At 37.8% G+C, this 23,085-nt stretch overlaps 1 protein-coding gene across 2 annotated transcripts in view; it reads left to right on the top strand.

Annotated features, from left to right (window-relative positions):
• Positions 1–23,085, top strand: part of PCDH19 (protocadherin 19) — a 133,821-nt gene that overhangs the window by 90,592 nt on the left and 20,144 nt on the right. Inside the window, exon 4 of one of the 2 annotated variants that reach the window (XM_045471229.1) lies at positions 3,050–3,219. In XM_045471229.1, coding sequence (XP_045327185.1) covers positions 3,050–3,219 — 170 coding nt within the window. Of the gene's footprint in view, positions 1–3,046; positions 3,220–23,085 lie in introns of both variants that reach the window. The other variant, XM_045471231.1, reaches the window with a different exon arrangement.

Genomic DNA, 23,085 nt, shown 5'->3' with positions numbered 1-23,085 from the left:
TTGGCTCTGGAGAGTCCATTGTGTTAGTCTTCTGGTGGTTTTCTGGGTTATTTAGGCAGATGTGGGTTGAATCTAGGTGATCAGCAGGATGAGGTAAGCCAGCAGGATGAGCCAGCAGGACGAGCATCCTCCTACTCTGCCATCTTCCCCAAGCTTTCTCCTAAATATATATTTCCTGTATCACTCCTATAAAAAGACCACAGACATAATATTTAATTATAACTCAATGAAGACATCATATGTAGTAATGATCATATAAACAGTAAACATTTATTGAGCATTTGTGTGTACCTGGTATTTCATGTACAGTATCTCATTGAGTCTTGAAAATGGCCTTGTGATGAAGCTTTTAGCAAATGCCTTTTGCAGACAAAGAAATTGAGGCTCAAAGACATTAGATATCAGGCCCAGGGTCCCATAGATAAAGTGGCAGAGTACGGATTGTTCTAATGACAGTGCTCTTTCCTCTACAGTCTGGCAATCTAACATGCCACAGGAATAGCGTTTTAAAGAGTGTAAACAGTGTTTGTCAACTGAGGGTGATTTAGCAATGTATGGAGACCATTTTGGTTGTAAATTTTGGGAGAGGCACTACTAGCATCTAATGGGTAGAAGACAGGGATGCTGTTAAACATCCTACAATGCGCTGGACAGCCATAGACAACAAAATATCAATAGTACCAAGGTTGAGAAACCTTGGTCTAAGGGGTGGTTAATTGCATTGTCCTTATATTCCTCTTCAACGTATGTCCTAAGCATGTTTTGGCAACTGCTGAAATGCACTCAATTCAGGATTGAAGTTTCTGGCTTAAAGTAGCAATTTTTTGTTGTGAATTAAGGAAATTTTCCTGTGCTCCAGATACCAGAGATGCAGGTCAAAAATTAATATTTGTTATAAGAACATATGATTCAGACAGGTCATTTCCTTTCTTCTGAGATGCAGGAGTCCATGTGGGCAGGACCAATTTTTTTTTTTTTATAAAAGATAAAGTTTGAATCTGTTTAGGCTGTGGGATTAGTATTTACAGGAAGCCCCAACATCTGTGCCATAAAGCTAGAAATGGCTACACGTTGTAAAGCCTGTGTTTCCAGTTGGTCTTCTTGACCATAAAGGAAATATAAGATGATTGGTTTTTTAATAGAACTACATACTGGTAGGTCCACAGGGCTGCATAGCTGCATGACATCATTTGGAGGAGCTAAGTGAGTTGGCCTATTTAATGATTTTAGTTTTAATACAGGTGATGCTCAGTGATCCTTTCTGAAAATAATTAGCAAAGAGGTCAATGCTTTACTCTCTCCTGCTCTTCATTTTCTTATAATTATGGCTTTCCAGTTATTGGCCTTTTGATCTTTACCCTTTCATATTCAGGGCAGCAAGCATTCTATATCTAGGTTGGTCATATGTTAAAAATCTGCTGTGATTCCTTTTGACCAATGTAGAGAATGACAATGTATCTATTGTGTCCATTGCATAGCTCTTCATAATATGTATTGAATGTTCTTATCAAAGCCTCAGAGAGTCAGGCTGGTGGATGTTCAAGGTTGAGCACAGCAAACAAGTTTGCACTATCACCTCCACAGAGATGGTACACCACCTCCCTTTTCAGAGGTACAATAGGTCTGTTGGGACTTGTCCTCCTAATTCAAAAGCATGGCACTCTCCCTTGTCGAGACAACAACACATTTCCTTGAGTATGCCTTTGTTACTTCCTCATTGACTGGGGAATGCATTCACCATTTTCTAGGTATTTCAGATGCATAATTTATGGCGCATGGTGTTGCACATCTTCAGATTCTGTCAGAACTTACAAAATATTAGAAATTGCAGGTGGAGGCCTCTATGGATATACATTATGTATTATTCTCTATGTTGGATAGTATGGATAGTATGTTTAGTGCATTGTATGGTGGATTGATTTAACAAATACAAGAAAATTGGCCCATAAACTCTTCAGCTGAAAGTTTTCATATTCTTACCATAACTACACCCACAATATTATTAGAGCTCACTCTCTGGTTCTCTTTCATCTTACTGTGCATGCACCAAGGCTCTTCTCTTCTCAGCCCCTGCTTCTCCTCTTTGTGTTTGAATTTGTCTCTCTGACTTTCTCTGTTAAAACTCACCTGAGTTCTCTGATCCTGATTTCTTTTTTTTTTTTTAGTTTTTTTAACGTTTATTTATTTTTGAGACAGAGAGAGACAGAGCATGAATGGGGGAGGGTCAGAGAGAGGGAGACACAGAATCCGAAACAGCCTCCAGGCTCTGAGCTGTCAGCACAGAGCCCGACGCGGGGCTCGAACTCACAGACCGTGAGATCGTGACCTGAGCCGAAGTCGGCCACTCAACCGACTGAGCCACCCAGGCGCCCCTCTGATCCTGATTTCTATTTTAATTGCACTACCTCAATTTCTGCCACTTTCATTTTACAGTTTATTAGTAGACATCTTTGGAGAAGCAGCATACATAGTGGTTAAGGGTCCAGGCTCTGGAGCTAGACTGCCTGTCCTGGGTTTGGTCTTACTAAATTTTCATCAGTTGTATGCAAGTTACTTAACTTCCACGTGCTTCTGATATTTCATCTGTAAATGGGAATATTAATGGTAACTTTCTCTCATATAGTTGTAATGATTAAAAAAGTTAATTCACGTCAAGCATTTAGAATAGTGCCTTATGTATAGTAATCGCTCAGTAAACATTAGTTATTATTTTACTTTGATTCTATAAGAAGAGAGAAAATCTTTTGAAATGGTGATATTCTTTGCAAGTGGTGGTTTCAGATTTGTACCTTCTTCCACCTTGCCTGTAGTAGTAATACATTGAAGATAAGTGAATGAAAGTATTAGCTGCATCAGCCTCCAATAGTGGGAACCTCTCTGCAGTGTTAAACAGAAATTATCTTTAAACAGAAAATTCCTCTTTCTACTCTTTTGAATAATCCAGTCACTGTTGGCCTCACCACAGAGCTGATATCATCTTGCCTCTGAAAGATTTTACAAAACAGATTTATCACAGTTGTAAATTATCATTCTTTCTTCAACCCAGCAGCTCCACCTTCAAGGACTTAGAGGGCAACAGTCTAAAGGATAGTGGTCATGAAGAGAGCGACCAGACTGACAGTGAACATGATGTCCAGCGGAGCCTATACTGTGATACTGCTGTCAATGATGTGCTGAACACCAGTGTGACGTCCATGGGATCTCAGATGCCTGACCATGGTAAGGGTTGGTTGGATGTAATTTGCAGCCACAGATCCCAAAGAACCCAGCATGTTTGTAGGTACATTGTTCTACTTTACTGTAATGAGTGTGTTGTCAAGGTGTACACTGTGCTCATGCCTGAGTATCATCTATATAGTTTTGAGGTTTCCTAACACCTAACCAGTCCACTTCACCCTCATAGCTGACTACATGTACATATTGTATACATTCTCTTCGATAATAAATGCACTGAGCACATAGAAAGTGAGCGGATGCCTTCTCACCAGGAAAAATGCCTCTTTTTGCTTTAGTACATGAACTTTAATTGATCAGTTGAGTCTCACAGAACATAGCACTAATGAGACCAAAGTGGTGGGTTTTATTTCCATATCAGGCTGGTTAAATTTACCCAGAGAGAGACTCTGTTCTCTGACCACAGATTGCATACACTTTACCGAGGATAGAAAGTACCAAACTTCCCATTTTGCCTGTGGGGCTGCAATGCCAAATCCCTCTAGCTACCACACAAATATATGTCATTGATCATAGGACAGACCAGGGTAAGAAAGTATGGCTGACTCAAAGTAGCATTCTGTGCATATGAGAAACATCTCAAAGCAAATGTCAGGAATGGTATTCTCATGTATGAAGAAGAGCCTATTTTCATGAATTCAGCCACACATGGTTTAGCAAGAGGAGCTATTTAAAACTGTACTAGGCAGAAACCGGGGTATAAAAACATTAGCAGAGTTCAGCTAAGGCAGAATGTTCAGATGGGCTTGGGCACAAATGTCATTTTAAATGTTTTACTGATGCAAACATGCTAGGCAAACAGCCTGTCTTTTTCAATTAAGAACTATGAATTCATCTTGGTGTTGAGGCTCAGTGAAGCTTCAGAATGCTTGGCTGTGTCTTGGGAAAAGCTAGACACAAGCTCAACTGGAAGCCCCATTGCTAAAAGACTGAAAGATGAGGAAACAAAATATGGTGATTATGTGCTGGTCTTCAGCTATTTCATTTCACTGTAAACATCATTAAATGCTTTTGTTTTGGTCTTATAAATGAATCCAAAGGAAAAAAATTGCACAATTCACAAAATAAAATGTTTTTCATAGAAAAAAAAGTTAGTCACTGTAGAGTCTATTAAATTGTCTAATCCATCCCCTCCCCAGCAGACTCAAGTGTCAAAGTCTATAATATATAGAGCTCACTACTGATTGTGCATTGGTGTCTTCCCTAATTGGTGAGTGGTGACATCCACAGAAATAATATAGTTTCTGGGCAACCTTACTAAGATTAAAGATGAAAAAAATAAACATTTATATAACTGAAACAGAGACTGTGTAAATCTCAGAGGATTAGTAGTGTGTTACAGCATATAGACTGGTATGTATCAGTTACTAGTCTTGTGTCTCAAAAAAGTGCTTTTTCATTTATGTCACAAAGGCTTTTAGTTGGATGCTTTTTAAAGATAAGTGAATGCAGAACAGGAAATAGTCATAATTAATTTTCAGTTTATCCCTGGCCAGAACAACATCTGTTTTAATTTTTTTGTCGCATTTTTCTAGAAAAACAGTATCAGTGGACTATTTTAGTTTTTCTGAGGGAGTGTTTCTTACAAATGGGATGTATTGTATATATATGGTGTGCAAACTGTATAATAATGAGAGTATTCTAAAGCAAATGTGTGACATTATTCCAAGACTCTTCTACATATAAGATGATTACACACTCATGCGTGTGCACACAGACACTTTCTGCTATTTGATTTTGGCAATACCTTCAGGCATTTTTTTCCCCTCAATATTCAATTTGCATGTATATATCTTAATTTTTTTCCATCATTCCAGCAGTGGCTAGAGTTTGTTTTTTTCAATTTGGTTGAGTCATTACACTTTAGGTACAGAGGGAATTCCAGTCTTGCTTACATCTCAGGTTCTAACTTGTGATATCCCAGTACTTCTGAGCTTTCCATAATAATACTTAATTGTTATATCTCAAATCAACTCTAGGCTAGCCACATAAATTGTGTCACCTCAGTTATTGCTACCTCAAGCAACAGCAACAATTTCAACAATTAACATTTTATAGCATTTTATTATCTCAATCCTGGATTCACATGTTTCTCATTTTATCCTGAGGCACAGTACTTGAAAGACAATCACTGGGGCGCCTGTGTGGCTCAGTCGGTTAAGCGTCCGACTTCGGCTCAGGTCGTGATCTCGCAGTCAGTGAGTTCGAGCCCTGCGTCAGGCTCTGTGCTGACAGCTCAGAGCCTGGAGCCTGTTTCAGATTCTGTGTCTCCCTCTCTCTGACCCTCCCCGTTCATGCTCTGTCTCTCTCTGTCTCAAAAATAAATAAAGGTTGGGGCGCCTGGGTGGCGCAGTCGGTTAAGCGTCCGACTTCAGCCAGGTCACGATCTCGCGGTCCGTGAGTTCGAGCCCCGCATCAGGCTCTGGGCTGATGGCTCAGAGCCTGGAGCCTGTTTCCGATTCTGTGTCTCCCTCTCTCTCTGCCCCTCCCCTGTTCATGCTCTGTCTCTGTCCCAAAAATAAATAAATAAATGTTGAAAAAAAAATAAAAAATAAAAATAAATAAAGGTTAAAAAAAATAAAAAAAAAACGAAAGACAATCACTGAGCAAATTTACCACGTATGCCTGATCTTGTGACTATTCTAACTAGAATAGTTCTAGGTATATTAATTCCAGGGCAATATGTTATTGTCACTTCTGAGGACTACTGATTTAGAAAGGTCATGAGGGAAAATGAAATTTTCTCTAAACTCTTACCTATACTGAAAGTCTCAAAGATTCCTTGAGGGAAAAAAAAAATATTCCCAGATCTCTTTGGTTCATTAATACTGTGATAAGCATCTCAAACCCATGTGCCCTGAAATCCAAAGCTGAACTATTCTTAAGTTTTGAGTAGATGTCTCTGGAGAATAAGGGTTATAATAACCTTGTCCAAATAACTCTAATCCTGATAATATTTCTTCTGGTCCTGTTAGAACCACTCCAAAGTTGGACCAAATATACCCAATAGAGTGTACCTTATACCTTTGTTTTGGCTTACCTTGGATTTCATAATTGTAGTTTTCTGTGTTTTCTAATTTTTATATTAGTACAGCATCTTTCTTTAATTTTTTTATTATTTAAAATTAGTTAAGATACAATGCAATATTGGTTTCAAGAGTAGAATTTAGTGAGCATCTTTCTTTGCATATATATGGACACATGATTTATGGGGACTTTCAGGATTTTTAAAATAAAGATACATTTTTAAGTTTATTTATTTATTTTGAGAGAGAGAGGCAGCATGAGTGGGGAAGAAGCCCAGAGAGAGGCAGAGAATCCCAAGCAATTCAAGAGAGCCCCAAGCGGGGCTTGAACCCACAAACTGTGAGATCATGACCTGAGCTGAAATCAAGACTCAAATGCTTAACCTACTGAGCCACCCAGGTGCCCCTAAAATAAAGATAATTTTATGCATCTGTTAACTTTTTCCTTGAGAAGGAATGGGTTGTTCAGTGAGCTATTGTGTTGCCAGAATTTGAGGAAAAGGTAAAAATTGTATTTGTTCCCCATATTTCAAGACATCTGGGCCATGTGCTTCTTCACACTGCCAAAAGCCTCTTTGGGTTTTGTTCTTTTAACTGCTATAGCAAAAGAATGCTCAGTGTGAATGTCAAAGGTGCTTCATGATTTTAAGAAGAAAGGCCCGGGGCGCCTGGGTGGCGCAGTCGGTTAAGTGTCTGACTTCAGCCAGGTCACGATCTCGCGGTCCGTGAGTTCGAGCCCCACGTCAGGCTCTGGGCTGATGGCTCAGAGCCTGGAGCCTGTTTCCGATTCTGTGTCTCCCTCTCTCTCTGCCCGTCCCCCGTTCATGCTCTGTCTCTCTCTGTCCCAAAGATAAATAAACGTTGAAAAAAAAAAAAAAAAAGATTAGCTTTAAAAAAAAAAAAAAAAAAAGAAGAAAGGCCCAAATCCCTTAATTTTCAGCAACCCATCTTTGAGGCCATTCCTAGGGATGGGAACCCAGAATCACTATATTCAACCAAGGAAAGAATTTATGGAAGACTTTTGCACCCAAAGGGCAAAGCCCAGAGTTTAGCCACTTGCGTTTGGATTATATTTTGATTGCCCCAACCTGATACATCCATGAGCTGGGTCAGGGTGGGGATAAGAATAAATGATAGGAATTACTACTTTCTGGATTATTATCAAGCCTGGTATCACTCTCAACATGCCTAAGACCAGGTCAGTTTGTTGATGAACTGGCTGAGCTGAATTTCCTTGTTGCCAGGTGACTGAATTACAAATTCATTTATCATCTGAATGCCCTTGAATTAATATGTCTCAGCTTGTCCCCAGTAATTCAGCTCTCAGTGTCATGGATTACCAGAAAAGAAGGTGATGGAAACTTCTTTATCCTGTACTTTCTACTCACATATAGCACTTTTTGGAATGCTCTCTCTCTATAGCTCTCTAAGTGCCTTGAGAACAATTAAGTCTTGTCACTCAGAGATTTTACTACCTGATTTAGTTCTTGAGGTGATTTGGTGCTGAGCTTGGGGGTCACACTCAAATATTTTAACCAATGCCTTTTCTTTCTGAATTTGAGTTATTTGGTAAAATTAACTTCTGGCAGGGCCAAGAATTTTGCCTTATGGAAAATTGCTGCAGAGAGTCTCTAAGAAGAGTAATTGACCAGAAGAGAGGTCAGAAGTGCTAAAGGTTCATGGGTTTGTTGCACAGTTAGGGCTATCACTGGGTTTGAATCTCTTCCTCTCAAAGTTATTTCTGGATTGAGTAGTGCTGGGGTTACTAGGATTCTGTCTCTTCCATGCTTCTTTGCATGGCTGTTTGTGATGACTTGGATATACCATTATGCTTACTTAAATATGTAGTCCTGATATGAAATTGAGGTTTATGGGAATCATGTCCTAGAACTGTACATACTAGTCCCAAGCTCAACTAATTTGTTTCAAATCATACTCAATCTCTCTTACTTTATGATTTTAATTACTGATTATAAATTCACCAACTGAAAAGATGACTCTAATTGCTCTAATGTGCACTTAACTTAGAGTTCACTACAACACTGAATTTCCCTCCCCTGCTAATTGATACCGAATGGAAGCAATGTACAGCAACTCGCAATAACATCTATCTGCTTTTATATCCAAATGCATCCAAATGCAATATAATGATTGCTTTATTTCTGAAAGTGTAAATCCTTCTGAATTTTAGTAAACTTGTTTACTTGGTAGCTCATCACCTGAGTATCATTTAATATATTTGTTGTGTAAAACATGGATTTGAAGAACTTGATCTGTGCCCAATGCAACTGCTATTATAAATTAGCCATGAAAATATTCTGTAGGCTTCATAGTATGCATATTCTAGTTTCAATCACAGGTGTATTAAGATGTTTATACTTCCAACACTCTACCAGCAATTTGTAATTTTATTTCCTTTAGTTCTTCTAATGAAATTATGATTTAGTGAGTGAATATCCCTTCCTTATCCTCTTACCTATCCCCCTGACTCATCTCTCATCTCACTAGATTTCCAAACACTCATTTCAATTAATCTCTTGGTAAAATAAGGAGTTGTCAATGGAGAATATTTTGTGACATTGCAAAGTAGTGTGCTTCTGGGCTCCAGAAATGGTAGCATAGACCACATGTTCATAGAGTAATTGAAAATTACATTTTATCAGAATAGCATTTACTGTTAGAAAGTTTTATATTTACTTCAACAAAGAGGTTGAATAGATCCTCCTGGACCTGAATTAGCATCTTTGAGGCCAGATATACTGTTTTGCAATTCATGTGATTATTTCTCCCCCAGTTTTCCTCATATAGAATCTTTTAAAAATGTCTTCAGGGGCGCCTGGGTGGCGCAGTCGGTTAAGCGTCCGACTTCAGCCAGGTCACGATCTCGCGGTCTGTGAGTTCGAGCCCCGCGTCAGGCTCTGGGTTGATGGCTCAGAGCCTGGAGCCTGTTTCCAATTCTGTGTCTCCCTCTCTCGCTGCCCCTTCCCCGTTCATGCTCTGTCTCTCTCTGTCCCCAAAATAAAAATAAACGTTGAAAAAAAAAAATTAAAAAAAAAAAATGTCTTCAGCCTCATGCATATATATACCAGGTGAAATGTTTAATAACTTGAAAAATGGAATGTATATACATACATATATAGTGAATGTATACACACACACACACACACACACACACACACATATATAGTGAATCTGTATATGTGACTTTCAGCTGTTTTCATCTTTTCCCAGGTATACAGTAGTCTAATTCCAGGTAGGAACAATGCATGCATAGCTATTTATCATTTATCCACGCATTCAACAGTATTGTTCAGTGCCCACTGTGTGCCTGGCTCTGGGAATCGAATGTGTCAATTACTGCTGTTATTAACTGTGAAAGTTCTCATCTTTTTAGCTTTGCTGATCTGGGGTTTACTGAAGTGACCAATGTCAGCTCAATGATGAGTAACTTCCTGATTTTAGAAATCATCATATGAATAGAGCCAGGTACCATTAAAAACCTTATTACTATTGTGTCAACAAAGAAGAAGAACCAATAAAAGGAGATTATTGCAATCGAGGTCTTATTTTTAATAAGAATATCATGAAAGACTCTTATTTGGTGTCCTAACTTGAACAATGTCACAACGGTAAACATTTTCTTTTTAAATATATCTGCTCTGAGGCTGAACTTCTTGCTCACTTGTAGCTAATGTCTGACATGCCCAGTTACCTGCTGGTTTAAATTTTATTTAATGTTTATTTATTTTTGAAAGACAGAGTGCTAGTGGGAGAGAGGCAGAGAGAGAGGGAGACACAGAATCAAAGCAGGCTCCAGGCTCTGAACCGTCAGCACAGAGCCCAATGCAGGGCTCAAACTCACAAACTGTGAGATCATGACCTGAGCCCAAGTTGGACGCTCAACCAACTGAGCCACCCAGGCCCCCAACCTTGTTGGTTTAGAGGCACTCAGTGGTATTCAATGCTCAGTCCCCCTTTTCCTCTGATGTCCAGCAATTTTTATACATTTTCAGTCTCAGCACTGCCTGGGCAGGTGGGAATCGAAGGACAGGTGATTGCTTTTGTTATTTCAACTACATTGCTGCACCAGATAATTGGACTCCTTTCAAAGCATTATTTACATTTTATTGGCAAGACAGTCACTGGAATAAAAAGTTGTCCCTAACTAATGGAAACATTCATGCTGTTAGCCGTTGTTTGTTAGCATTATTTTGGCATGGGACTTTTGGTCAGAGATTTCTTTTAGGCCAGTTCTCTTCATCTGCTTTGAAATAGAAACACTATGCCCCCTCTTTTTCAATAAATTTTTTTTCCTGATCCTTTTGGAACTTTTAGTTGTCTCATATTCAATGTCTACTTTAAAATTTATTATTATTAATAATTACCTGTGGAGAGAGATTCATTATTCATCAAGAGAATAAATGCCAGGGGCTTTCTTGACTGGTTAACACTAAGGATTTCTATATTTCTAAGCACTTGGAAAGCATTGAAGGATGGAAATTATATAAAGGAAGCACACTGAACAATTAAGAATTTCATTCTCTAGGAGTTCATGGCCCAAAAGCACAAATAGTCCAGTATGGAATAGACCAAGTAGGATCAGTGAATAAATTAAGAATACTTGAGCTACAAAGCAAAATACATTTCAAAGGACACTTTGGTATAATGGGATCCCTTTGGAGGAATACTGGAAGTCAGGCTCTGGTATAGTATGCTAGATAAAAATATGCTCTATTTGGGTGACTTGCCAGGTGAATGTTTTCTAATTGCTTTGTTTTTTTTTCAAGTTTTTATTTAAATTCTAGCTAGTTAACATATATGATAAAATTGGTTTCCGGTGTAGAATTTAGTGATTCATCACTTACATATAACACCCAGTGCTCATCACAATAAGTGCCCTCCTTAATACCCATCATCTATTTGGCCCACCTCCACCCACATTCCTCCATCAACCCTCAGTTTGTTCTCTATAGTTAAGAGTCTCTTATGGTTTGCTTCTCCCTCTCTCTCTTTTTTCCCTTCTCATACGTTCATCTGTTTTGTTTCTTAAATGCCACATATGAGTGAAATCATATGGTATTTGTCTTTCTTTTCCTGACTTATTTTGCTTAGCATAATACACTCTAGCTCCATCCACATCGTTGCAAATGGCACAATTTCATTCTTTTTGATGGCTGAATAATATTCCTGTGTGTGTGTGTGTGTGTGTGTGTGTGTGTACAGCACATATTCTGTTTTTAAATGTTTCCTTATTTTTGAGAGAGGGGTTGAGAGAGAGAGACAGAGACAGAGAGAGAGAGAGAAAGAGATAGCAAGCAGGGAAGGGACAAAGAGGGAGGGAGACATAGGATCCGAAGCAGGCTCTGCACTGACAGCAGAGAGCCCTATGTGGGGCTGGAACTCACTAACTGTGAGACCATGACCTGAGCCAAAGTTGGACGCTTAACTGACTGAGCCACTCAGGTGTCCAAATACCATACATTCTTTATCTATTCATCAGTCGATGGACATTTGGGCTCTTTATATAGTTTGGCTATTGTTGATAATGCTGCTATAAACATTGGGTTGCATGTGCTCCTTCAAATCTGTATTTTTATATCCTTTGGGTAAATACCTAGTAGTGCAATTGCTGGGTCATAGGGTAGTTCTATTTTTAGCTTTTTGAGGAACCTCCATACTGTTTTCCAGAGTGGCTGCACCAGTTTGCATTCCCACCAACAGTGTAAGAGGGTTCCCCTTTCTCCATATCCTCAGGAACATCTGTTGTTTCCCGAGTTGTTAATTTTAGCCATTCTGACAGGTGTGAGGTGATGTCTCATTGCAGTTTTGATTTATATTTCCCTGATGATGAGTGATGTTGAGCATCTTTTCATGTGTCTGTTGGCCATCTGAATGTCTTCTTTGGGAAAATGTCTATTCATGTCTTCTACCCATTTCTTAACTGGGTTGTTTGTTTTTTTGGGTGTTGAGTTTATTAAGTTCTTTATGTAGTTTGGATACTAACCCTTAATCAGATATTTAATTTGCAAATATCTTCTCCAATTGCTTTATGATAAGACAATAGTTACATAGGCCATGATAAGTAGGCATACTGCTAATAGGGTAAGAGATGAGAAACAAATCAAGTTGTTTTATCAGACTAGATCATATGGGTTGCTTCGCATACTCAAAAAAGTCCATTGAACTGTCAAAACCATTATTTTCTTTGGGTCTTCCTATCTATTTAACATCATTTCTGTCCTATCATAAGATGGCTGAGAATCATAAACTCCATCAGGATGGGAAAACATAAAGTTTAACTTGTCATTTAAATATTTATGAAGATTTTTTTCTGTTCATTTTTTCTTAACCCCTTTATTATGAAATAAATATTGAGAATCAAGTCAAGTCATAATTTAAAAAGCAATTTCAAGAATACTAAAATCATGTGTTATTTCTTTACTTTTTGGGAAAAATACTTGTGAGATGTGTTTCCTCTCTTATCATAGATGCTTTTGACCATCCAGAGTTTTATGTCTTAGTCTCAGGTATTTTTGGTCTCAGTCTTTACTAGATGGGTGATTGCCTGTTTACTTTGGGCCAAGAAAAGGTCATTTGACATATCTACTTGCAGTTTTTTTTTTTTTTTGACAAGCAAGTCTTTTCAGTTTCTTTTCCTACATGGCTTATCCCCAATAAATTTCCAAGTGTGGAAAAATCACCAAGCTCTAGACTGGAAAATGTTTGAGCTGGCCCTTAGGGCCATCAGAAAAGTTGTTTTTTAGATATTTACACACAGCTCAGGGAGGGTATACAGAGAAGATATTTTTGCAACTGGGCAGAATGGAGTCCCATTAACCAATTTTTTCTGCCATGTAGAGAGAATACAAAGCAGTTCCCCATAACTTGGGTGAAAGAGATTATCAGTGAGATACCAGTATCTAGAATTGTTTTGGAGCAAATCCTTTGGGGCTGGAAATTTGTGTGCAGATGACAAAGTCAGAAGGGTATCATGGGATTTTAGGTTTTATGGTGAACCCTGAACATCACTCAAAAATGTGCAGATCTAAGATCTACTCCGTAGATGGAGGAATTTGTGAGATGGTATGTGGCAGAGGTAATTTTTTTTTATTATGAAATTTATTGTCAAATTGGTTTCCACACAACACCCAGTGCTCATCCCAACAGGTGCCTTCCTCAATACCCATCACCACCTTCCCCTCCCTCCCACCCCCCGTAAACCCTCAGTTTGTTCTCAGTTTTTAGGAGTCTCTTATGGAATCTGTCCTTCTTGTGGCAAAGGTAATTTGAAAGGCACTAAATCCAGAAGTGGCCAAAGGAGTTTATTTGAAAACAAACTCTTTGTGGCTGAACTCATTCAAAGTTTTGTCTTTTTGAGGTGGCCTCATGAGAGGCATTTTGTTTTTTGAGGGTTCCTGGTAATTGGAAATAATAGTTCTTCTCCATTATTCTTTATAATAGTATAGACAACAAAGTTGCAAGCTGTTAAATCTGAAGTAATAGACGATGCCATTTTATCATAAGTTCTTTTAAACTTTAGTAACATCCATTTCAATGGTAAATGAGACACTTTAGGTTCTTGTCTTTGTCTAACAGAAATATTTTCAATTTGGTGGAAATTAGAACCTTAAAAACTTATTCATCTTCTCCTATCCCAGTTAGCTAAGCCTTAGGTTCTTTCTAATTTGTAGTCTAGTACCTAGACTCCAAGTCATGCAGGATTGCCACTGTACCTTGCTTTAAATAAAAGCATAACTTACTACATTGCCATTTTAAACAGATATCTGTAAACAAACACTGCTGTTATAACCTGGAAAAACTTGGTAGCCTTAAATGATTTCAGCTAGGCAGTTTTGCAGCCATGAGTTTGCACACTTACCGACAGTGCCAGAGGTATGTTTTCCAATTTGTATAAGGCCACTTTCTTTACCTTTAACCTTATATAGTCTCTCCTTTCTGTTTTTAGCTTGGATAATAATAGATGTTTGACCACTTGCTTTCTTCCCTCCTTTTTTATCCTGTGTGGAGTTTACAACCTATGTGAACAATAGAATCTTCCTCATTTTAATACATGGACAAGAGGGATGGTTTAGGTTCCAAGATATTTAGACTGGTCAAACTGTTCCAAGGCATCACCACCTGCTGTTTTTAGTCATTAATGAGGCTGTCAGTTGCTCTAATCTGGGAGGTGAACCAAAATAACGGTTTTTGATTTTAATTTAATTTAAAAATTAGTTCATTGAAAAAAAAATGCCTCCAGCATTTAAGAGTCAGGTTTCCGACTGTTGATAAACCAAAGCCAGTCAGATGCAGAAGTTGAACCACTATTCATATGCAAACATGTACTATTTTAAACTTGGAGAACTATTATTATTATTATCACTAGGTAGAAAATTTAGTCCTTTTATTTATTTTACTTTTTTAGTTATTATTTTAATTCCAGTTGACATACAGTGTTATAAATATTGTTTCAGGTGTACAAGAAAATAATTCAACAATTCCATACATCACCTGGTGCTCATCAGGAGAAGTGCACTCCTTAATCCCCATCACTCATCTCCCCACCACCTCCCCTCTGGTAACCATCACATTGTTCTCTATAGTTATTATTATTTTTAAAATTTTTAATGTTTATTTTTGAGAGAGAGAGGGATAGAGCATGAGTGGGGGTGGGGCAGAGAGAGAGAGAGAGAGAGACAGAATTTGAAGCAGGCTCCAGGCTCTGAGCTGGCAGCACAGAGCCCAATGTGGAGCTCAAGCTCATGTGAGATCAAGAACTGTGAGATCATGACCTGAGCTGAAGTCAGACACTCAACTAACTGAGCCACTCAGGTGCCCCTGTTCTCTATAATTAAAAGTCTGTCTCTTTCTTTGACTCTCTCTCTCTCCCATTTTTTTCCTTGGCTTATTTGTTTTGTTTCTTCAGTTCCACATATGAGTGAAATCATATGGTATTTGTCTATTCTGACTTATTTTGCTTAGCATTATACTAACTCCATCCATATCATTGTAAGTGGCAAGACTTCATTCTTCTTTATGGCTGAATAATATTCTGTTGTATATATGTACCACATCTTCTTTATATATTCATCAATCATTGGACACTTGGGCTGCTTCCATATCTTGGCTATTGTAAATAATACTGCTGTAAGTATAGGGGTGCATGTATCCCTTTGAATTAGTGTTTTTGTATTCATTGAGTAAATAGCCAGTAGTGCAATTGCTGGCTTGTAAAGTAGTTCTATTTCTAAGTTTTTGAGACACCTCTGAACTATTTTCCACAGTGGCTACGCCAGTTTGCATTCCAACCAACAGTGTATGAGTGTTCCTTTTTCTCCACATCCTCGCTAACACCTGTTGTTTCTTGTGTTTTTGATTTTAGCCATTCTGGAAGGTGTGAGGTAAGATTGCATTGTAGCTTTAATTTGTATTTCCCTGATGATAGGTGATGATGAGCATCTTTTCATGTGTCTATTGGCCATCTGGGTGCCTTCTTTGGAGAAATGTCTGTTCAGGTTTGCTGCCAAATTTTTAATTGGGTTATTTGTTTCTTTTAGTGTTGAGTTTTGTAAGTTCTTCATATATTTTGGATACTAACCCCTTATCAGATATATAATTTGCAAATATCTTCTCCCATTCTGTAGGATGCCTTTTAGTTTTGTTGTTTCCTTTGCTGTGCAGAAGCTTTTTATTTTGATGTAGTCCCAATAGTTTATTTTTGCTTTTGTTTCCCTTGCCTCAGGAGACATATCTAGAAAAAGTTGGACTATGGCCAGTGTCAAAGAAGTTACTGCCTGTGTTATCTTCTAAGATTTTTATGGTTTCAGGTCTCAAATTTAGTTCTTTATTCCATTTTGAATTTATTTTTGTATATGCTGTAATACAGTGGTCTAGTTTCATTTTTTTGCACATTGCTGTCCAGTTTTCCCAACACCATTTGTTGAAGAGACTGTATTTTTCCCATTGGGTATTCTTTCCTGCTTTGTCGAAGATTAATTGACCATATAATTGTGGGGTTATTTCTGGGTTTTCTATTATGTTTTATATATTTTAATGTTTATTTATTTTAATGTTGATTTTGAGAGAGAGAGAGAGAGCGAGCACAGGAGAGGGGAAGAGAGAGAGACACACACAGAATCCAAAGTAGGCTTCAGGCTCCGGGCTGTCAGCACAGAGCCTGGTGCGGGGTTCAAACTCATTAACTGTGAGATCATGACCTGAGCCGGTCGGATGCTCAACTGACCGAGACACCCAGGTGACCCTATTCTGTTCTATTAATCTATGTGTTTGTTTTTGTGCCAGTATCATACTGTTTTGATTACTACAGCTTCATAACAAAACCTTAGGTCCAGAATTGTGTTGCCTCCAGCTTTGTTCTTCTTTCTCAAGGTTGCTTTGCTATTCTGGGTCTTTTGTGGTTCCATACAAATTTTAGTATTGTTTGTTCTAGTTCTGTGGGAAATGCTATTGGTATATTGACAGGTATTGTATTAAATGTGTGCAATGCTTTGGGTAATATAGAAATTTTAATAATGTTTGTTCTTTCAATCCACGAGCATGGAATGTCTTTTCATTTCTTTGTGTCCTTTTCAGTTTCTTTCAACAGTTTTTTATAGCTTTCAGAGTACAGATTGTTCACCTATTTTATTAGGTTTATTCCTAGGTGTCTTATTGTTTTGGTGTAATTTTAAGTGGGATTTATTCCTTAATTTATCTTTCTGCTGCTTCATTATCGGTATATAGAAATGCAACAGATTTCTGTGCATTGATTTTGTATCTTGTGACTTTTACTGAATTCGTGTATCAGTTCTAGAAGTTTTTTGGTGGAGTCTTTTGGGTTTTCTGTAGATTATCATGTCATCTGAAAATAGTGAAAATTTTACTACTTCCCTACTGATTTGATGCCTTTTCTTTCTTTTTGTTGTCTAATTACTATGGTTAAGACTTCCAGTACCATGTTGAATAAAAGTGGTGAGAGCGGACATCCTTGTCTTGCTCCTGACCTTAGGGGAGAAGCTCTTAGGTTTTCCCATTAAGGATGATATTAGCTGTGGGTTTTTAATATAAGGCCTTAATTATGTTGAGGTATGTTCCCTCTAAATCTATTTTGTTGAGGGTTTTTATCATGAATGGATGTTGTACTTTGTCAAATGTTGTTTCTGCAACTATTGAAATGATCATATGGTTTCTATTCTTTCCCTTCTTGATATGATGTATCACCTTGATTGATTTGCAAATATTGAACCATCCTTACCTCCCAGGAATAAATCCCACTGGATGATGGTGTATGATTTTTGTTAATTTATTGTTGAATTCAGTTTGCTAGTATATTTTTGAGTATTTTTGCATCTATGTTCATCAGTTATATTGGCCTATAGTTCTCTTTGTGGTTGCTTTATCCGGTTTTGGTATCAGGATAATGCTGGCCTCCTAGAATGAATTTGAAAATTTTCCTTCCTTTTCTATTTTTTTGGACTAGGTTGAGAATAGGTATTAACTCTTCTTTAAATGTTTCATAGACTTTGCCTGTGAAGCCATCTGGTCCTGGACTTTGTTGGGATTTTTTTGATTACTACTGCAGTTCCTTTGGTGGTTTTCAGTCTTTTCAATTTTTTGATTTCCTCCTGTTTCAGCTTTGGAATTTCATAAGTTTCTAGAAATTTATCCATTTCTTCTAGGTTGTCCAATGTTGGCATATATTTTTTCATAATATTCTCTTCTAATTGTTTGTATTTTGGTGGTATTGGTTGTTATTTCTCCTTTCTCATTTGTGATTTTATTTATTTGAGTCCTTTCTCTTTTTCTTGATAAGTGTGGCTAGAGGATTATTCATTTTATTTATGTTTTCAAAGATCCAGCTCCTGGTTACACTGATCTGTTCTATTGTTTTGTTTTTTTAAAGATTCTGTATCATGGGGCGCTTGGGTGGCTCAGTTGGTCAAGCGTCCAACTTCGGCTCAAGTAGTGATATCATAGTTTATGGGTTTGAGCCCTGTGTCAGGCTCTGTGCTGATGGCTCAGAGCCTGGAACTTACTTCGGATTCTGTGTCTCCCTCTCTCTCTGCCCCTCCCCTGCCTATTCCCTGTCAGTCTCTGTCTCTCCAAAATAAATACATGTTAAAAAAATTTAAAAAATAAAGATTCTATATAATGTATTTCTACTCTAATCATTATCATTTCTTTTCTTCTGCTGGTTTTATGTTTTGTTTGTTCTTTTTCTAGCTCCTTTAGGTGCTAGGTTAGGTTGTTTGTTTGAAATTTTTCCGGCTTCTTGAGTTAAGCCTGTATTGCTATAAACTTCCCTCTTAGAATTGCTTTTGCTGCATCTCAGATATCTTGGACTATTGTGTTTTCATTTGCATTTGTTTCCATGTACTTTTTTATTTCTTTTTTGATTTCCTGTTTGACCCGTTCATTGTTTAGTCGCATGTTGTTTACCTTCCATGTATTTGTGGTCTTTACAGTTTTTTCTTGTGGTTGATTTGTAGTTTTATAGTTTTGTGGTCAGAAAATATGCACAGTCTGATTTTGATCTTGAATTTGTTGAGGTTTGTTTTGTGGGCTAATATGTGATCTATTCTGGAGAATGTTCCATGTGTACTTGAAAAGAATGTGTATTCTGCTGTTTTAAGATGGAATGTTCTGAATATATATGTTAAATCCATGTTTTTCAGTGTGTCATTCAAATCCATTGTTTCCTTATTGATGTTCTGTTTAGATGATCTCTCCATTGATGTAAGTGGGGTATTAAAGTCCATGAGTATTATTGTGCTTATATAAATCAATTCCTTTATGTTTGTTATTAACTGTTGTATGTATTTGAGTGCTCTTATGTTGGGTGCATAAATATTTATAATTGTTGTATCTTCTTGTTGGATTGCCCCCTTTGTTGTTTTATAGTGTCCTTCTTTGTCTCTTACAGTTTTTCCTTTAAAGTCTATTTTGTCCTTTATAAGTATTGATACACCAGCATTCTTATTATAGAGATTCAGTCAGTGAAATATCCACTCCACATGATTTCAGGGACACCACCATCCAAAACCTCTTATCTCTTTGCTGCTATTTATTATCCCTTTAACAGAGGGTTAGGCATTTCATTTAAAAATTATAGTTCAAACCTCAAGCAACCCATAGAAAGAGGGAATGCATTTATTCAAATTCACAATAAGTTGTAAATGGCTGCTATTAGATTGTTTCTGAATCTGGAATTTGGCATGAATTTGGGGATGGTTTCTAGAATATTGAACTTTAAGGGTCTCAGAGAGGGGAAGCACAGAAAAAGGGTGCCAAGGGTGAAAACCTTCTGAGTTTGCCTAGAGCTGCCAATGTCCAAAGGAACATTGGATAATTATAATTTGATTTACTCACGGTCAAACCTCTGGATGCTGAAAAACTGCCTTCACTATCAAATCATTCTTCTGAATTAGCCCCAGATTCTGGTTTGAGGAATTATAGGATGTCCACCAAAGGTTTTCATGAAACTTGGAAGAGAGGTTCCTGTTAAGCAACATTAAAAAATGCATGTATTCTTGAGCACCTGTGGTGAGGCAAGCAAAGCTAGAATTATTTTTTGGTGGCATTGACTCTGCTTTCCTCTCCCTATGTAAAAATGTGTATGCCCCAATCCCCAAGGTCCATATTCTTCTTCCCTGCTCTCCTTTTCTTGCTTTGCTGCTCTTAAATGTCTAATGGGTGACAGACCTCATTTTGATTTTTTTTAGTTCCTACCTCAGGCCCAGACTTTCATTGAGAAATAAATGAAGAGATACATTAAAAAATTTTTTTAACGTTTATTTATTTTTTGAAACAGAGAGAGACAGAGCATGAACGGGGGAGGGTCAGAGAGAGAGGGAGACACAGAATCTGAAACAGGCTCTAGGCTCCAAGCTGTTGGCACAGAGCCTGACATGGGGTTCGAACTCACAGACCATGAGATCATGACCTGATCGGGAGTCGGACGCTCAACCGACTGAGCCACCCAGGCGCCCCATGGAGATACATTTTTCCTTTCTAGTTTTCTTCTAAAAAAATGTCACCCTGAAAAGGATCCTTTCTATTCTTTTTTTTTTTTTTTTCTGCAAATGGACGGAAGAATGCATAGCTCCTACCTGAAAGGTCATATCTTCTTGTCATATGAATGAGCTCACAGCAGGTCAGTGTCATCTGAGTAATAATGGGAATTTATGTGTCTTTGGATTTTTGCCTTTTTTTGTAGTGGAAAAAAATGAATTTGTTAATGATGGAAAAAACTCACCCAAAGCTCCTTACAAAATCCTCTTTAGATCAATTCCAGGAGAGAGACATTCAAACATACAGTTGTGAAATGATTTTTTTTTTTACTCCTGCCTTGCTTAGAGCTGATTGTCTTATATTAATGTAAGTTACATGGCTCATCTTCACTGGTTATAGTGTGTTGAATTTAGCTGGCAGGCTGTGGTTTTGTGGCATAAAATGTTTTGGCTTGTAAGAGACCTTATGACATGTTTATGTTTGCCAACAAATGGAGATGAAGGGAAGAGAGGAGAAAGAGGACAGGAAGACGGGAGGGAGGGAGGGAGAGAGAGAATAAAAGGGAGAGGGAGAGGGAAAAGTGGGGGCAAATACACATAGAACTGTGTGAAATTAGGGATATTCAGAAAGAACATATAACATAAGCAGAAGCACTATGGTTCTGAAAAAGACAGATTCTGAAAAACCTTCATAGCTTGAACATAACATTCCATGATCAATGTAACTTGAAGTGTATAATTTTTGTCTTCCTAAAAATCTAAATCCGTGTACTATATGCAAAATGCTAAAAAGATAATTATAGCCCTAAAATAATGCCATGTTGCCCAGGGGACACTGAGAATTATAGTTTTCACTCTATTATTTATTCATCACAGAGCCCCAGATAAGTCACTAGCCTCTCAAAATCTCAATTTATATATTTATAGATGGGTTGATGAGCAGTGTTGCAATAATGTTGCTAGGAGTAATAACCAAAGTGATATTTACATGTGAATAATACCTTTTGTTAGTACAATATAATTGTGAATCAGGTAGCTAGTTTTGTTTTGTTTTGTTTTGTTTTGTTTTATTTTGTTTTGTTTTGTTTTATTTTGTTTTGTTTTGTTTTTCTGTACCATTCTCCTCCCTGGCCTGTGACCTGAGCACTTTACTTTCAGCACAATCTAGCTTAGCAGAAAGAGAGCACTGACCTGAGAGTTAGGGGCTTTAAGTTTTCATCATATTCCACAAATTAATGGCTGGGTAACTGTATACAAGTTTCTTGTCCTGTCTAGTCTTTGGGTTTCTCATCTGTAGAATGGAGCATTCTGGTAGTAGCTACATTATAGAGTGGTTGTAAGGATTAAATGAGATCATGCATAAGTGCCTATTCTGTAGTAGACACTCAAAGAATGATAGTGATAAGGTGAGGCTGATGAAGTCATTCTTCTTGGTTTATTTTCCTTTTTCACTTATCCATATCTCTTTCTCACTTTAAAATCTTGGGCAAAATTGAAGTCCTATAAGAAAAAAAGGCTTTCTTGACTAACACTTTTAGTTTTCCCTGATTTCTCTTTTATTTGGTACCTCTTCAACACCTATATACACAGTTTATATCACATTAATTTGCTTTTTGCCTACTTTTAATGTAAAACGAGAGTGTTGATAATTGTTAGGAGGATTCAACTTTTAAGTTCTTTTATTCTGCATTTTGGGTTCTGGGCACAATTTTTTTCAGATTCCTGAGCACACAGCCATTTGCTAGTGGATCTGTAATGAGTGCCATAGTCAAGTTAACAGATGGTATCACGTGCTTGCTTTGAGGGGTAATTGCTCTTTCATCTTAATTTCCTCCCTTTGGCATTCCTTCTTGGAAGCTGCTCAATGGCAATGTCATGAAGCATAGGGTGAAAATCAAAGTGAAGTAGCAGGTCACTGCCTACTTCAGAAAAAAAATACAGTTAAAAACTAAGAGCCAGTAGAGTTCTACCAAGGGAGGGCTTTTCACGCTTGTATTAGGGGCCAAATAAGTCAAAGGATACAATGCACTTAGATTACCTGTTCATTGCTCTTTTCCTTTGCAAGGTGGCTATTCTTAATTCATTATTGTCTCCATTTTCCATAAAAAAATTTAAGAGTCCTCCTCCTTGGCTAACATGTCATATCACTGTCTTTTCTTCTTTTTTTTTTTTTAATTTTTTTTGTTAAAGTTTATTTATTTATTTATTTATTTATTTATTTTTTTTAATTTTTTTTTCAACATTTATTTGTTTTTGGGACAGAGAGAGACAGAGCATGAACGGGGGAGGGGCAGAGAGAGAGGGAGACACAGAATCGGAAACAGGCTCCAGGCTCTGAGCCATCAGCCCAGAGCCCCACGCGGGGCTCGAACTCCCGGACCGCGAGATCGTGACCTGGCTGAAGTCGGGCGCTTAACCAACTGCGCCACCCAGGCGCCCCGATGTTTATTTATTTTTGAGAGAGAGAGACACACACACACACAGAGCATGAACAGGGAAGGGGCAGAGAGAGAGGGAGACAGAGAATCTGAAGCAAGCTCTGAGCTCCAGGTTCTCAGGGCTCAAACTCACGAACCCTGAAATCATGACCTCAGCAGAAGTCAGATGCTTAATCCACTGAGCCACCCAGGCGCCCCCTGTCTGTTCTTCTTAAAGTCTAACACTCTAAGCCAAATCTCATATTCTTGTAAACTGTTAACCTTACTATAGACTTTTCGTCCCTCTTTTCTTCTCCTCCTTCTCTCTTTATGCACCTTTTTTCCTTGATGTTTTTTATTTAGCTCTTTCTCCCACCCTCTTCCTTCTAAGCTCAGTTT

This window comes from Leopardus geoffroyi, chromosome X (assembly GCF_018350155.1).
Source record: "Leopardus geoffroyi isolate Oge1 chromosome X, O.geoffroyi_Oge1_pat1.0, whole genome shotgun sequence".
Taxonomy (NCBI): domain Eukaryota; kingdom Metazoa; phylum Chordata; class Mammalia; order Carnivora; family Felidae; genus Leopardus; species Leopardus geoffroyi.
Note: the sequence above shows the minus strand (reverse complement) of the source record. Positions and strands in the feature narration are given on the sequence as shown.